Source organism: Acanthopagrus latus, chromosome 1, assembly GCF_904848185.1.
Source record: "Acanthopagrus latus isolate v.2019 chromosome 1, fAcaLat1.1, whole genome shotgun sequence".
Classification (NCBI taxonomy): Eukaryota; Metazoa; Chordata; class Actinopteri; order Spariformes; family Sparidae; genus Acanthopagrus; species Acanthopagrus latus.
Genome location: NC_051039.1, coordinates 31,761,402 through 31,772,305, shown reverse-complemented (window position 1 = coordinate 31,772,305; position 10,904 = coordinate 31,761,402). Strand labels below are relative to the sequence as shown.

Genomic DNA, 10,904 nt, shown 5'->3' with positions numbered 1-10,904 from the left:
TATACCATTATTTTTTTAAAAACTATTTACTTTGCCTTGTTTGGTGTCATTATTTTCAGCAACCTCACATATGTGACTGTACAGTTATTTTTTCATTTTGTATGTCAAAATGAAAAAAAGTCACTGTACACTATGGACCTAAAATCACAAAATAACATAAAATCAGAGTAGGAAAAAGTTAGATTTTTTACTGTGAAAACCACAAATATGTTTATGTTTGCATTAGTTATAATGCAAATATAAATTGTTGTTTGCTAAATTTGTGCATAAGTTTTTGAAATGTACAAAGTTCTATGTAACTATTTACATTTAAATGCAGGCAATGCCTCAGGCTCAGGGCTCCTCAGCTCATTCCTGCCTGTTCCACATTCAGCAGTCTCCTCCTTGTTTTGACTGACAACATAAAAAAATGACTACACTATACATGAAACACTAAACACACTACACACTATATAACACACTATATAACACACTATATAACACACTAACTATACACTCCAAACACGCTATATGTCACAAATCTCTCAACTCTCAAAACTCGCCATCTCTGTCGCTGTCTGTATCACCGCCGGCGTACCTCACACAACTTCCTGTTCCTCAGCAACCAAACTTGCTGCTTGCAGACACTTTCGTGACAAAAGCCTGTTTTTACCATTTCTTCCTGCACCAGACACAAAGCAACCGTGTCAGCAATATTTGCGAAAAAGCATGGCGGATGTTATTTACCCAAAGTCCGGTTTTGAACCTGCCGTTGTGTCTGTCGACTCGGGAGGTGGGCCGTGTGGGGGTGGTCTAGCAGCTAGCTACACACAAACATCCACAGATTCCGATTCCAGTTTGTTGTCCTCGGGATCTCCTCAGACCGGAACTGACTCAGTCCGGACGCATTTAGTCTCATTAGTCAGTCAGTTTAGATGCACAGAACGGGACCGAACCACAGACAAAATCCTGGTCCAGCTCGCGCCGCTGCAGGTATAAATCTGCTTGTTTCTTAAGGTATGTCGTGGGCTTGTGCACTGCAGTGATTGGCTCTGGTGCGAATGTGACTGTGGTGGCTCCGGTGGACAATGCTTGCGGAATCTGTAAAGCATTTATGAAATAATTTATTAACAGTATCATTGTAGTCCAAACAAATCCGACGTCGCACACCCTTGATCCACACAGCAGCCATGTTGAAAGTCTGAGATCAGTCTGATCCTGATCTGCAGAGATATTTGAGGGACAGACACACATACACACACACACACACACACACACACACACACACACACACACACACACACACACACACACAGAGAGATTCCTTGATTTTATAGAGAGATAGGACTGTATCTTATCATCAACATCATCTTATCTACCTTCCTGTAACCCCCCATGTGGATAATTGCTCCACATGTGGTTTTCTGACACCTCAAGCAAAAAGCATTCTCCCCTCCTCCTTTTACATCCTGATCCTGTGTTAAGAGCACAATGATCACAAGAAAACTATGTAACTTCAGTTACAGCCTGTAACCTGTTTACTTTGTCAGATATGATAAATTTACATTAAAATTACAAAGCCACAAATAGATTCATTATGTTGTCAGCATGCATCCTGTAAACAACTATGTTTAAAAAAGAAAAAAAGGCTTAAAATGTGTGTTCTTTCATTTGCTTTCAAATCAAAAGCAATGCATTTGTGCATGCAATAGCGCTTGAGAGGTGGATGTTATAAAAATGAATGGAAAACTAATGATACATCTAAATGTATATTATTTACTGGGAACGAAATATAATTGAGCTTATGATATAAAACTATTTCTCCTGCATGGGGATCAAATGCACTGTAATTATGAAATAAAAAACTATTACTCATCATGGGTGGTATGGTGGAGCAGTGGTTAAAGCTGTTGTCTCTCAGCAGGCAGGTATGAGTATGATTCCCTTTCTGTGTGTTTTGCTGTTCTGTCCCTGCAGGTACTCCAGCTGAAGGGACAGATGCACACATTAAGATCTTATTTCTCTTTAGAGAAAAATGCTGCAATGAAATTGTGGTGGAAATTATTTTTTCCCCTTATAGAGATGTGAACATATAAGTGATGGATCTTCGATGTGCTTTCGAAGCGGCTAACTTTAACTTTAATTGCCACCAGCTCAACTACTCCACCATAGAGAAGGAGACACTAGCTATGTTCTGGTCAGGTTGTTCATACTGATCCTAACCCTCTTGTGTAAGCCAGGAACACAAGTTCTGTCCCTGGGTTTGGTATACACACACATACATATACATATACAGTATATATATATATATATATATATATATATATATATATATATATATATATATATATATATATATATATATATATATATATATATATATATATGATTTATTCTCGGCCCACACAGTTCTCGTTAATTAACCGAGGTCTCTGCTCACCCCATGTCAGATTATAACTTAAATGAGTTCAGCTCAGTCAGATCATACCTCACACATGTTCAAAGGTTTCATAATATGTAAGATAATGCAATAAGGTGAATAATGCATGTAACAGTAAATTTGGTCAGTGTGTTCCATTTATAGTACCACAGAACATTTCCAACATATGTAGTTTCACTTTCACCCTGTGGAGGGAGCAGTTATAAAGAACTGCTGCCATTTCTTGGAAATGGTGGAGGGAGGGGTGAGCAGCAGCAGCAGCAGCAGCAGCAGTGTGGAGGGATCAGAGGGACCTGAATATTAACTGTCGCCTGAACAAGAGTTCAGTACACAGCTGAACATATGTATGAAAAATAAAGTGGTCCATTATAATAATAAAATCATTCATATTTGGGTATATTTAAATGGAGCTGTACTTTGAAGTGGATTGCTATTTTCCTTATAATAATCACAAAATGATATAGTTATTAACAGGACACTTTCCAAGAAATGAGGAGGAAGTCATTTTAAATTGTGATAAATTAAAGTGTCTTACGACTAAAACAAGCTGGATAAGATGACTCTTACTCCGACTCTGGCTGCTCAGGTTTGGATGGTCAAAAGATGCAGTGGGGCAGTGATCGTTTCAAAGTCTGCAGCTCTGAATCCAAAACTCAGGCTTTCTTCTCCAATACTGATGAATGTATTCATGCCATTGGAAAAACTTGTTTCAGCAACAAAGACAACAACAACAAAACAAAAAGCTCATTTAGATGTCAGTGGGCTAGTTTTATGGCAAGTTCTGCCTCAAAAATATTTTTTTTCTGTCTTTCTTGAAATGTTAATGCCCCATAGTGTCTTCCATAACAATGTATACATTTCTGTCATACATTCTGTTATTGGAATTTGTGTAGACATTTAAGATGTACAGTGCTTTTGAAATGACGGTAAAGCAATTTCATAGCAATCCTTGTTTTACTCTGATTTACCCATAGCACATTTCTATTTAGACTCTAATAAACCCCTCTTAAACGGAACCAGTCTAGTTTCAGTTTCACTGTCTGAGTAGTTATAGGTGTGGTCTGCTGAGTGGAGATGTCTGATGAAGAGGACAAGCAGCAGAAACGCTCTGAACTGTGAACTGCATCTGCTCTCTGTCATCCAAACATGACCAGCAAATACTACGGTAAGTCATGATACTGTGTGCTCATGCAGTTAGCTACATTTTCATGTGTTTTAAATAGTATCAGCAACACTAAAGCCTCTCAGCTCACCGCTAACACTGTTCATGAATTGTATAAAGCCAGGCACAGCATGATAGTGAATGCTGAAAATATTTTCTAGTAACATAACATATTTCTGTTATGGCATTCAATCAGCACTATTTCCACTATGTCAGTCTGGAGTGAAGGCATATGGTAGCCTTTATTTGAAAGCTAAAGTTAAAGTTTGAAGGTTGTAAAGATAACATTAGAAGAGTGTCAGTGGATATAGTAGTATGGATAAGAAAGAACCCAACAACATGTAACCTAATGCTTACTGCCACACAAGGTAAACCTCATCTTTAGAATAAATGTTGGCACAGTACATTTCTGCAGACTCATGATAATGTTGAACCTTAAATTTTATGCTGTTACCGCACTGAGCCCAGTCAGGTTAGGGTTAGGCAACAGAACACATTTGATATAGGTTTGGAAAATGTCATGTTTTTTCTTAAAATATCTATTTTGGTCTAAATTGTCCAGATTGTCTCCTGGAAAATATCCGGTGGTCACACACTTACCAATGTTGATGTGCACGCTTGCTCTACCGTCATTGGCTTGACAGCCTTGTTGCTTGGCTTAACGCCATCACCTTGTGATATTACAGTCTGGTCATAAATGTATAACGTGAACATGCTATGCTATGACATATATTGTGGAAATGTCAGTATGGTACATATGACACAAAGGTAAACATATCAGTCATTTGCAGAAAGGTTAAATGTCAACATTTTATGCTGGTGACTGAACTGTAGTACAACTGTTGGTTTTATGTTTCCATTTTTTATCTGAGTTAGTCTGCTAAGCTCAGATTAATTAACGTTGATGTTCCAATTCTAACAGCAGTTGCTGTAGTGGACTAGTGGTTAGTGAACCACAAGGATGTGTCACTTTTTCTGAGAGGCCAGTTTATGAAGTTGAGCAGAAATGCTCACAGACACTACAAAAATGGGCACAACGATTTTGTATATCTACACAAACATTAGCTGAAGCTAGCTAGCAAGCTTACTCTGACTTATTTGAAACTCAAGTTATTTATCATTTTTGTGACTAACCAGCTAGATTTTCGTTTTCTCAACAGAAAAATACAACCAGATTTTGTACGAATTCAAGTTTCTCTCATATACATTCCATTCAAACTGGACAGAGACTGAATCAAAGCCTCCACAACAGTGTTGATTTATCTTTCTACAATCGTATTTGGTCCAAATGAATCCTCAGTTTACAGAGTAATAGATGGAAATATTCTGGCTCCACACACTGTTTTCAGCTGCTGCTGATGTTGATGATCTTCTCCACCAGAGCCATAGTCCTGGTCAGAGCCTCTGTAAATCACATCTGTACTGTATTCCATATCTTCAAACTAGCATTCATATGTCTCAGGGATAGTTACATTATTATAGCAGAAAAACTGAATGTGGAAATCTGTGGGGGCGGATTTGTAAACCAAAGGAACGTTTGTAACCCTTGTGCAAAGATTTTGCCCTCTTCTCATTGATCAGCTGGAGGCACCATGGATAGAAAGTTGCTGGAATCAACCCAGTACAGCTACTGAGTCCTATCTTTCTATGTGGAGTTTGCCTTTGATAGTGATTAATAATCAATAAAGTTGGTGTAAACAACTCTGTTTGACTGTTTATGAGCAAAATGCTCTGTTTCACTGGAGGAGGACAAAAGCTGCGGTGCGTCACTGTGTGCTTAATGTGGTCCGTGGTCCTCTTCTCAGAAAGGATAGGTCATAAGAACTTTCATTCTGATCAGTAGGGGATGAGGTGTGGCTGGGTGAAATACTTCATCTTTAATGAGGAACATATTAATAACATAACCTGCAGCCAAACTCCAGCATCAGGGAACATCGTCTTGCCGGCTGAAGTGGCACACAGCGCGGCACAAGGGTCGCTGTTAGTTTCAGACCGAGGGTCTTAAAATCAGGTGAGATCAGGTACTTAGCTGGCACGTCTCGGAGCAGTAGAAAGTGTTTGCAGTAATAAGATGGGCCTTTGATATGAAGTCGATGTCGCAATAATTTAGGGCAGCAGAAATAAAATGTGTAGTTGTTAACAGGATGGTACAGAGGAAACTCTCCAGAGGAAACAGCAGCGATGGTGCTCTGGAGTAAAGAACTAAATGTTTCTGCTGCTGGAGTCCATTGCAGGTTATGTTATATATATATGTTCCTCATTAAGGATTAATTATAAACACCCATACCCCATCTCCTATTAATCAGAATGACATTATCCTTGAGCATTTCAGTAAGCCTCCATGTTTTATCCTGATTCTGTGATGCATTGTGACAAAATTAGTTCTACACTTACTGACTCATCCTCTGTCTTGTGTTGATGTTTTGTTAAAGATTTCACTATAGCGCCATGTTGAATTATGGAACTAAATTGTTGACTAGAGTTCCTCACAGACTGTAATACACACAGCTGTTGAATACTAAGAGAATCCAGTCTTATCTAATGTTATTTATTCTCCCATACAGGACGAAATAATGTGGAGCTGAGGATGGTGATGGTGGGAAAGACTGGTAATGGGAAGAGTGCCACTGGAAACACCATCCTGGGACGACAGTGCTTTGAATCCAAGTTCAGTGCAGCATCTATGACTGTGGACTGCTCTAAGGGCAAAGCTACAGTGGATGGGCAGCAGGTTGCTGTGATCGACACCCCGGGCCTGTTTGACACCAGATTTGGCATGGACAAAACTGCTAAAGATATATGCCAGTGCATCACTTATGCTGTGCCTGGACCCCATGTATTCTTGGTAGTCATCAGGCTGGGCAGATACACTGATGAAGAAAAGGAAACAGTGCAAAGGATTCAAGAAATCTTTGGCCAGGCAGCAGACAGATACAGCATGGTTCTCTTTACTGGTGGGGACCTTCTGGATGACACCACTATTGAGACGTTCTTGAATGAAAGCCCAGACCTGCAGCGACTTGTGTCCAGATGTAATGGCCAGTACCATGTCTTCAATAATAAGATACAGGATCCCTCTCAGGTCAGTGAACTGCTCCAAAAGATCAGAAATATAGTCCAGAGGAACGGAGGAAGCCACTACACCAATGAGATGTTCCAAGAGGCTGAGAGGGCAATCGAAGAGGAGAAACAACGCGTCCTGAAAGAGAAAGAAGAACAAATACAGAGAGAAAAAGAGGAGCTGGAGAGGAAACTTCAGACAGAGCATCAAGAACAGCTGAGGAAATATGCAGAGCAACTCCAGGCTGAGAAAGAGAGAGAGGGGAGATTGAGAGAGGAGGAAATGAGGAGGGAAAGGATGAGGAGGGAGAGGGAGAGGGAGCTGGAAAGAAGAAGGGAGAGTGAGGACAGAGAAGCAGAAAGAAAGAGGGAGGAAGAGGAAAGACAAATGATGATGGAAGATATGAGGAGACGTCTAGAGGAGCAGCGTGAAAGAGAACTAGAAGAGGAAAGAGAAAGATTGAGAAGGCAAACACCACGACAGGCTGACAGTGATGATGACTGTACAATTCTCTGATTTGGTTTTCTGACCTTTCTTTGTGTGCCACTGTTCAAACCCACTGTGTAAGAAGGAGGGCTACTGCAGATCATTCATCCCCACAGCCATCAGACTGTTTAACTCAAGCACCACCTGAACAATCACTTTCCACTCACCTAGTTTTGTAATAAATATCATATATTAAAATGACAATTTATCCTAATGCATATTTGTCTCAGTCTTTGTCCTGTACTTTCTAATCTAATCTAATTTAATGTGATCTAAAACTTGGTGCCACAGACCACAGAATTTGGGGAAAAAAGTGCACTTAAATCTTAAACTGCACACATGAAATTATTAAATAATATTTCTTATTTCTTCGCTGCTTATAAAAGCAGAATATATGAGATGTTTCTCTACCAGGAAAAGCCTGGTATCAGACTAATTCTCATATGCAAATTAAACTGGCTACACCAGGAACTGTATGATTTTTTATTTGTCGTGAATAGTTGCCGCCACAACAATCAATCTATTTGTGTTATTGACCTTACTAATAAAATATCTGTTCATTTCGAAATTTGCATATTTGACCACACAATGCAGTGAATTAAAGCTTTTTCCAGTTACTAACACACTAAAATGACATGCATAGCACAGATATTTGAACTGACACACAGAGAGAAAAACTTCTTCCCAAGTCTCCAAAACTTTAAACACATTTTCTGCTTTACACACATTTTACAATTAAAAATGGCACTTTTTAAATGCACTAAACACGGTTCTCTGCATAAGACACAACAATCTGAAATAAAGTCACATGTTTGCTGTTTCAAAACGCTGCCATTTAAAAAAACACTACATGAGCTCATTGGCCACTATATGCGTCACCTGCCAAACAATTGTTAATGTAATTGTTACTACTTCAATCAGGAAGTAAGCACTAAAAGACCACAGGTGACAGGAAGAGGAGGAGGGAGGGTGAGAATGAGAGGGGGAGGAAGAGTGAGAGGTAGAACTGGTAGAGGAGGTCATGGCCAAAGAAGACAACAACTTTCAAATGAAAACAGAGCAACCTTAGTTGATCATGTCATCAACCATGGGCTGACACTGCGAGAGGCTGGACTCTCTGTCCATTAACACATTTCTTTTCTGCAATTTTATTTTTGAGTTTACAGTTTTGTGAGCATATTTTTGTTCACTCCAATGTCAATGGCTTTGCATATGTTGCAGTGACTTGTTTGGTAGAAAATAAAAAAATGAATGTTTCAACAGCATGTGCGTGTATCTGCAAGTATTTCTATGCATGTGAACAATCTGAAGAATTCTCTACAGTTTGAACTATGTTGGTATTATAGCAAAGCATACTAAAGACAGGAGTGCTTTTCATTATGCCCAACAGTGTGTAGTTCATTAGACAAGAATCTGTAATATGAATGAAGTGCTTGCCATCTGGTGAAACGGTTTGATTTTGATAATGCTATATGTAGTTTTGGTTGCAGTGCTTCACTTTGCAGGATATATGAGGTATTTTGCAGTTTGGGTGTGTGGTTTTGTGAATTGTGTAAAGCATTTTAATAAAACCACACTAGTTTGCAAAATTGAGTTTTAGCAATCGGAAAGAAAACTGTAAAAAAACATCTGTGTAGTATTTGGTATTCTTCAAGTGGACAAATATTGTGACGTCTCTTGGGATGGTTGTGTTGAGATGTGTTGATTATTGCAGACTTTATATTGTGATACTATCATTATCATGGGTAGTGTGCTGTAAATTGTATCCTATCATGAGATGTTCTTTGATTCTTTAATTCCAACTTGAAACTGCTCAATGTAAATTCTGTTTTGCTGATGACCAGTGTATAAAAACAACAAAAAATGCAAAATCATTAGGACAAAACACAAAACAACTTTGCATTGGCGCATCAAAAAGCAAACCACAATAAAAGGCCAGTCCAGTCTAAAGTCCAGGAACATTTCTATTTTCAACAAGCATCTCTCAGGCAACTTTAGCTTATTCTGAGTTCTATCTCAGACACAGAAAACTGAACACATCACACCAATACTCTGGTCTAAGCACTGTCACAAATCATAGTGCTGGTTCTCTGCATATGTCCCACCCTGAGGAGCAATAAGCAGCCATTGCACAGTACCTGGGCACCAAGTTTAGATTTAAAACAGGGCCTTGGTTAAAGAAACTGACCTAATAAACTTGTAAATCCATCCATCCATACATCCATACATACAGTACAGCTGTTTGTAAATCCCTCAAAATACATCTCTGACGGCCTTTAATCCACGGGTCTCAAACTCACATTAGCATTATTTATAGGTGACTGTGATAAACAGGGCTGTTATGTGGACAGGTATGTGGAGAATGCATTAAGCGAACATTTAGTTTTATCACTCAAAGGAAATATTTATGTTTCAAAAATGGCATGTCTGTATTATATAGAAATGGGCTCTTACCTGCTCATTTAAGCAAATGCGATTGACAAGTAAATGGTTAACATGTGTGGCTTTTATCTTGTCGGATTACATTAAAATATATGAGTTAACTATCCAGAATATGAAAACTGCATAAAACTGGATGAGTGCCCTGAAAATCAGTATGAAAAAATGGGTTCTGTGAGGTTCCACATTGTCACAATATCTAATCTAATTTTATTAATGCCACCCAGACATGATCACATCTTTGTATTTTATCACAGTCTTTGACGTGACCGTTTGATGATTTTGAGGACAAATTCCGAGGACATTCTGACAAGCTGAGTTTGATGGTGATGTAACAGAGAAGAAACAGGGAAAAGTGTGTGAAGGGAGCTGGCAGGGGATTATGGGAGGACCAGCCCTGGGCTTAGAGTTTCAAATATATACTGATTTGGAATATTGACGTCTTTTATACGGCTTCATATAATAGAGATAATGAAAGAGGAGCCATGGATGTATTTCCAGCTGCCATCTTTTAATATTCAGTGTGCAGTGTGTCTCTATTATTCATTGACCCGGGCCATGTGTTCTGTTTTTCAGACTGCAGTAGACAGAGGAAAGTTTGGACACTGATTAAACATTAGCCCCTTTTACACATCGTCTCTGCATTATCTCCCGAGTGGTGGTTCGCCGTTTCTCCACTGATGGTGATTCACACAGACCGGAGCATCTCTATTACCGCCGTGTAATTCACACAGAAAGCTGGCACTGCAGCTCCTAAAGGGGCATAATGGTACATGTCATGATGATGACGTTGGTGTTTCCCAGGCGTCCCCCTTTCAGTCTATACCCACAACAGTTTATAATCATATGGGTGCTGTTATAATGTGTAGTGATTGAAATCCTGACCCACCAAACATCCTGGAAAGTGACGAAGTTACGTTTTTCACGCTAAATTACATAATTACATAATCAGCATCAGTAAATAGGAAACTAAACTACTATAACTCTCCGGAGTCATACACTGGAGTAGTTGTAGATAACACTCTTATTCATTTCACATTTTGAAATGATAACCCAACAATATCAATAAAATGCAGCTTTTTTCTTACAAACTGCCTGGAACGAGGCCTGGAGTGGCCTCACCCCTCTCTCTCAACCCTGCATTGTTCCTACTCTTCATCCTGAATTGACACACTGCTACACAGCATCATTTAAGAAGCTACACAATTATTTTAGAATTTGTTTCTGGAGATAAAAGGTACAGACTATCAACAAAACATATATCTAGGCCCACTCTGGATGGTTGTCTGGGTCCTCCAAAATGTAAAGATTAGTGGGCAGCTAAAGCAGATGTGTTA

The 10,904-nt window shown here is 39.1% G+C and overlaps 1 protein-coding gene across 1 annotated transcript; it reads left to right on the top strand.

Annotated features, from left to right (window-relative positions):
* The first annotated feature begins 3,473 nt into the window (after positions 1-3,473).
* LOC119027352 (GTPase IMAP family member 9-like) lies at positions 3,474-7,346 on the top strand. Its single transcript, XM_037112489.1, has 2 exons — positions 3,474-3,584; positions 6,146-7,346. Exons 1-2 carry the CDS (start codon positions 3,566-3,568, stop codon positions 7,156-7,158), a joined length of 1,032 nt encoding a protein of 343 aa, XP_036968384.1. The 5' UTR covers positions 3,474-3,565; the 3' UTR covers positions 7,159-7,346.
* Positions 7,347-10,904: the final 3,558 nt, after the last annotated feature.